Below are 6636 nucleotides of genomic sequence, written 5' to 3' on the forward strand. Positions count from 1 at the left end.
TTTTTCCGTCAACACCGTTTTCTTAATTTTAACCATAAATAATTCAGTAGCGGACTTATTTCAAATCGCACATGAAATCTGAAGGCACCATTAAATTCTACGTACTTTTTTACATAATCATCCCTTTTAATAGTTCGGTAGGTAGCTTGCATCTAATAGTAATTTAACGTGCGCTTTTTTCCGTTATGCTCAGTATTCTCTGTTTTAACCATAAATAATACAGTAGCGGACTTATTTGAAATCGCACTGGAAAGCTGAAGGCACCATTAAATTCTACCTACTTTTTTACATAATCATCCCTTTTAATTGTTGGGTAGGTGGCTTGCATCTAATTGTAATTTTACGTGGGGTTTTTTCCGTCTAGGCTGTTTTCTCTATTTGATCCATAAATAACTGAGTAGCAGACTTATTTGAAATTGCATTCGAAATCTGAAGGCACCATCAAATTCTGCGTACTTTTTTACATAATCGTCCCCTATTATAGATGAAAACACCCTCATCTAATCGTAATTTAACGTATGCTGTTTGAGGATACACAGTACAGTAGATTCGTTTATATTTATTGTGAAAATATTTATCAAAAGTTTTCTTCCTGCAAATTTTCTTTGGTAATTTGTTTCCTTACAATATATTTTTTTCTCAGTAGTTCTTTTGTATTGATTTACATTAGCAATATTAAAAAGTTTGTTATTTTTGTGTAAATCTTTATTTAACCCTTTTCTCTACATTAGGCTTATTTTTATATTATTTTCTTTTTAGTAACCAGAGTTTGAAATCGATACAAGCCAGAGCAGCAGACGTTGTGAAACTTCCCAGTGTCAATAATGGATTAATCGGACCCAATGGAGATATGCAAATTACAGGTCATCGAGTCTTCCGCACTACCAGGACTTCATTGGACATTGACAAGGGAAGAATCGAGGCTTAGTCCAATCAGCCCGTTTCATCCAAAACAAGGAAGATCAATGTATGGTATGTATTAATATATTTTATTCTTACTTCTTCTTTTCTTTCCTTTTACTTGGGTTAAACCTTTGTCTTAGAATTCTTTTAACTTTCTTTAACATTATTTGTCTTTTGTTTTTTTTTTTTTAATTTCTTTCTTTTTCTTAAAGCACTGTTTTTATTTTCATTGATTTGAAAGAATTTTGTTTTAATTTTCAAGTGTTCACTCTTTTTGCATTCACCTCAGGACTCAAAACTGTATTTGTTTAATTTATTAAAGCTTGTGTTTCATCTTTTATTTCTTTTGGTTTAATTTAATGCTTTTCTTCAAAACTGTTTTTGTATTAATTCTATAATTCACGTACTAAACTTTAACTTAAATATATTTTTAGTCTTTAAGGCAGGACGTTGGAATAAGAATGCGCCCTGAAATCTACAAAACTACCCAGGACTAAAGATGAAAATCGAACTTATTAAAGATCTAAAGTCAACTAAAGCATCACTCGCAGGAATTGATATGTAAGTACATATTACCTATATATTCATAGGTAGATAGTAGATACAGTTGATTAAAATTACAGTTAAAAAACAATCACTGAATTTTAGCTAAATTAATTTTTACTTTCTCTTTGTTCACTTTAAGGATTTTTCTCAAAATGTATCTTCTGTCTAATTTCTTGTAGCCCCTCTAGATGTGTTTACTTTCAAAACTCCCTTCCTTTCATTTAATTTTACCTTTATTTAAATCCTTTCTCTTTTACATTAAGTATTTTTAACCTTTCCTTTTCTGAATTCTTATATTGGATTTTAACTTGAATATTTTCTTTCTTTTTAATTATCAAGGCAAGACTTTGAAACGAGATCCCGTAATGTGCAAAATAACCCAGGATTAGTGACGGACATCGAATCTATTAGAGATCTGGAATCAACTAAGCTTCAAGACCAGGAATCGACATGTAAGTATACATATATAATATATTTATTGGCACACACACTTGATTAAAATTACAGTTAAAACGTATTCGTAAAACTAAAATTAGAATCAACTTATTCAATCAATTTATTGGAGCTACATTTAAATACATTTACTTTCAAAACTCCTTTCCTTTCCTTTAATTTTAAATTTATTTAAAACTTTTTCTTTTACACTAAGACATTTTAATCATTCCTTTCTTTTAATTCATACACTGGACTTGAACTTAAATACTTTTTAATTATTTTCAAGGCAGAACCGTGGGACAAAACCATGTCCCGCAATCTGTCCAAAAGACTAGAAATGGGCATCGAACCTATAGGAGATGCTGAGTCAAGTAAGCATCACGAGGAGGAATTGACATGTAAGTATATATTATATAATCATAGGCAGGTAGAGTTGATTAAAATTACATTCAAGACGTATATTACTACTTGTAAAACTAAAATTATAATCGACTCTTATCAAATAATCACTCAGTTTTACTTAAGTTAATTTATATGTATTTTCTCAAAGTGTATCTTTTGTTTACNTGATCGGCACAGATTTCGACCGCACATGTCCTATAATGTTCGCACTGAGCCGGGGCATCCGCCTGTGAAAGAATTTTTCCGAAAAGTCCTACCGTTCTCCAGCTACGGCCTTCGAAAAGTCAAATTTGAAAATATTACGCTCTCTTTATATATTTTTAACCCTTTTCTCTACATTAGATCTATTTTTATATTGTTTCCTTTCAGTAACCAGAGTTTGAAATCGGTACAAGCCAGAGCTACGTACGTTCTGAAACTTCCCAGGGTCAATAATGGATTGATCGAACCCAATGGAGATATGCAAATTACAGGACATCGAATCTTCCACACTACCTTGACATCATAGGATATTGACAAGGGAAGAATCAAGGCTTAGTCCAATCTGCCCGTTTCACCCAAAACAAGGAACGTCAATGTATGGTATGTATTAACATTTTTATTCTTACTTCTTTTTTTTTTCCTTTTACTTGGGTTAAATCGTTGTCTTAGAATTCATTTAACTTTATTTAACATTATTTGTGTCTTTTGTTTTTTTTTTTTTTTAATTTACTTTCGTTTTCTTAAAACACTGTTTTTATTTTCATTGATTTGAAAGAATTTTATTTTAATTTGCAAGTGTTCACTCTTTTTGCATTCACCTTAGGACTCAAAACTGTATTTGTTTAATTTATTAAAGCTTAATTTCTTTCTTTTTAGTTATCCAGGCAAGACATTGGGACAAGACTGAGTCCTGTAATCTGCAAAACTGCCCAGGAATAAAGATGGGCATCGAACCTGTTGGAGATGAGGACTCATCCAAGGATCAGGAATTAGCATGTAAGTCTGTATTGAATATTCATAGGCGTAGGTTGATTAAAATTACAATTAATACGTATATTACTATTTGTAAAACTAAAATTATAATCGACTCTTTTGTTTAAATCGTTGAAGCTACACTTAGATGTATTAACTTTCAAAACTCCCTTCCTTTCATTTAATTTCAAGTTTATTTAAAACTTTTTATTTACATTGAGACTTTCTTTAATCTATCCTTTTTTTAAATTTTTATGCTGGACTTGGACTTAAATATTTTCTATCTTTTTAGTTATCCAGGCAAAAAATTGGGACAAGACTGAGTCTTGTAATCTGCAAAACTGCCCAGGATTAAAGATGGGCATCGAACCTGTTGGAGATGAAGAGTCAACCATGGATCAGGAATTAGCAAGTAAGTTTATATTAAATATTCATAGGCGTAGGTTGATTAAAATTACAATTAATACGTATATTGCTATTTGTAAAACTAAAATTAGAATTGACTTTTATCAAATAATCACTCAATTTTACTTAAGTTAATTTATACTTTCTTTTTTTTCACTTTAGGTCATTTTCTCAAAATGTATCTTTTGTTTATTTCTTTGCAACTACACTTAGATGTATTTACCTTCAATACTTTCAAAACTTCCTTCCTTTCATTTAACTTTAAGTTAATTTAAAACCTTTTCTTTTACAATAAGGCGTTTTTGCATCTATCCATTTTCTAAATCCTTTCTTGTACTTGAACTTAAATATTTTCTCTCTTTTTAGTTATCAAGGCAGAGCATTGGGACAAGGCTGAGTCCTGCAATCTGCAAAACTGCCCAGAATTAAAGATGAGCATCGAGCATATTGGCTATGTGTATTCAACTAAGGCTGATTATATAATCAGGAATTGGCATGTAAGTATATATTAATTATTCATAGGCATAGGTTGATTAAAATTACAGTTAATACGTATGTTACTATTTGTAAAACTAAAATAACCACTCAATTTTACTTAAGTTAATTTATACTGTCTTTTTTTCCACATTAGGACTTTTTTCTCAAAATGTATGTTTTGTTGAACCTACACTTACATGTATTTACTTTCAATACTCTCAAAACTCCCTTCCTTTCATTTAATTTTAAGTTTATTTAAAACTTTTTATTTTACATTGAGGTGCTCTTTAATCTATCCTTTTTTTAAATTCTTATCCTTGACTTGAACTTAAATATTTTCCCTTTTTAGTTATCAATGCATAACTGAGTCCTGCAATCTACAAAACTTCCCAGGATTAAAGATGGTCATGGAACCTGTTGGAGATGAGGAGTAAACTAAGGATTAGGAATTGGCATGTAAGTATATATTATATATTCATAGACAGGTATAATTGATTAAAATGGTAGTTAAAAGATATGTTACTATTTGCTAACTAAAATTGGAATCGACTAATATATTATCACTCAACTTTGATTCTTGATTAACTATTATACTTAAATTTTGGCGATTTTGAATTCAATTTTATTATAACTGCCATAAATTATATTTTGTTCTTTATGTAAGTAATTACTTACCTTAAACTTATTCGCAAAACTTTCTTTTAAATTATTATCTTTAGTTAAATTCATTTTACTTTCCTTTTCTTCTCGAACTGTATCTTTTGTCTAACTTGCGGTGCCTACATTAATAGTATTTACCTTTAAAAACTTCCTTCCCTTTATTTAAAACCTTTTCAATTAAAACACTTTTTAATTTTTTCTGTTTTTCTATTCTAGTAGTGAAATTTAACTTAAATCTTTTCTTTCTGTTTAGTTATCAAGACAACATTTTGAGACCAGCCAGATATCCCCAATGTAGAAAACAACCCAGGACCGGGTATGGACATGTAATCCTTTTGGAGTCGGCTAAGGCATCATTATCATCGCAGGAGTGCATCAGGACCACTACAACATCGTTGGACATCGAGGGAACGAATCAGCGGACTCCGGGATCCGAAGACTTCCAGTCCGAACACTTCAGGGTTGGAAGACGTCGAATTCCAGAACATCCAGGTACGAAAACTTCGAACTTCGTAGATTTCGAAGTTCGAAGATCGCAGGGTGCGGAGGCCTCGGAATTGGTCAGTCTGCGGAATTCAAAGACTTCGGGATAAGAAGTCTTTGCACTTCAGGTTCAACTCTGATAGTGCGAAACTGCTTATCTCGAATCTTTAAACTTCACAGTCTCACCAATTTCGAAAATTTCGTACCTTGAGATCTTTAAACTTCTAAATCTTTGAAATTCGACGTTTTCGCACCAGGAATCCTGAAATTCGAAAACTTCTAAACCCGAAGCGTTGAGGACAAGGCCTGTATGGCAGGCCGGTCACAGGGGAGGGCACCCGGGGATCGCCCCGGGTGCAGGACGCGGGGAGGGGCGTTACGGCTCCTAAAGGGGTCTGGGGACGGGAGGTGGCACCCGGTGATAACCCCGGGTGCAGGACGTGGGGTGGCACCCGGGGATCGCCTCGGGTGCAGGACGCGAGGTGGCACCCGGGGATCGCCTCGGGTGCAGGACGCGGGGTGGCACCCGGGGATCGCCTCGGGTGCAGGACGCGGCCCCCAGAGGGGGGCCGCACGTGGGAGGGGAGGGATAAACAGAGGGGGGGTGTACTGTATANTTCGACGCCGGTGGGGGACGCGGGTCCCCTGTCCGCGCGTGGGACCATTTTTAGCGGGATTGTATACCCCCCAAGTGGTAAGTGTCACCTTTCAATGACCAGGAACTATCTTCCAAGTGGTTAGAAGTACCTTACAACAACTGCGATCACCCTTCGAAGGCTTGACTTGTCCCTTTGCAAACAGAAATCACCTTCAAGTTGTTTAAAGATGATCATATCTGCGGAAGATGTGGTACAAGTACCACCCTTTCGCTGATAGGATCACCCTCAAACCACTTGAAGGTGTTCCTGTCCGCAAAGGGACAAGTCTTACCTGCGAGGGGTGATTTTGGCTGTTGAAAGGGACTTCTTACCATTGGAAGACGGTTCCAGCCATTGGAAGATGACCCTCACCGTTGGGAGCTATTCGCACCCGTTAGAAATGGTCCCCCGTTGTCCGCGACGATGATCTCCCACGATGAGAGATGTCCCTGCAAAAGAAAGGAGAATATTAACCTACATACAAATCAATTAGAAATTAGAAAGAGCAAAGAAAAGTAAATACTAAAAAAACAAGCAATTAAAAGTTTACCTCGATTGAAACGCGTCCTGATGTCCTTGAAGTGGTCCGAGGGTTGGTGATGAACTTCTGATGATGGTTGATGTTCCTCCAGTGGTCTATTCTGTAAAAGGTTCTTAAAATTAGTAAAAGGAAAAGAATTTACAAATAAAAACAAGTGTTAAGATACATAAAAAAGAAAGGAAAGCATTAAAA

General features: G+C 34.6%; 1 protein-coding gene across 3 annotated transcripts; it reads left to right on the forward strand.

Moving 5' to 3' along the window:
• Window positions 1-734: 734 nt before the first annotated feature.
• Window positions 735-5873, forward strand: LOC112904121. 3 transcript variants are annotated; one of them, XM_025973413.1, is made up of 8 exons: window positions 735-972; window positions 1338-1464; window positions 1789-1901; window positions 2171-2282; window positions 3533-3652; window positions 4012-4142; window positions 4472-4578; window positions 5036-5873. In XM_025973413.1, the coding sequence occupies exons 4-7, from the start codon at window positions 2192-2194 to the stop codon at window positions 4487-4489; spliced, it is 360 nt and encodes a 119-aa protein (XP_025829198.1). In that variant the 5' UTR covers window positions 735-972; window positions 1338-1464; window positions 1789-1901; window positions 2171-2191; the 3' UTR covers window positions 4490-4578; window positions 5036-5873. The 3 variants fall into 3 exon arrangements, with proteins under 3 accessions (XP_025829198.1, XP_025829199.1, XP_025829197.1); XM_025973414.1 differs by having other exon boundaries at window positions 2175-2282; XM_025973412.1 differs by lacking the exons at window positions 735-972; window positions 1338-1464; window positions 1789-1901; window positions 2171-2282 and adding exons at window positions 2626-2868; window positions 3145-3264.
• Window positions 5874-6636: the final 763 nt, after the last annotated feature.

This window comes from Agrilus planipennis, unplaced genomic scaffold, assembly GCF_000699045.2.
Source record: "Agrilus planipennis isolate EAB-ADULT unplaced genomic scaffold, Apla_2.0 scaffold149, whole genome shotgun sequence".
Taxonomy (NCBI): Eukaryota; Metazoa; Arthropoda; class Insecta; order Coleoptera; family Buprestidae; genus Agrilus; species Agrilus planipennis.

Excerpts from the sequence above, each read along its gene's own strand:
- LOC112904121 (XM_025973412.1), top strand. Across the intron at positions 3,265-3,532 it reads CAAGGATCAGGAATTAGCAT|TTATCCAGGCAAAAAATTGG; the intron begins GTAAGTCTGTAT and ends CTATCTTTTTAG. Across the intron at positions 3,653-4,011 it reads CATGGATCAGGAATTAGCAA|TTATCAAGGCAGAGCATTGG; the intron begins GTAAGTTTATAT and ends CTCTCTTTTTAG.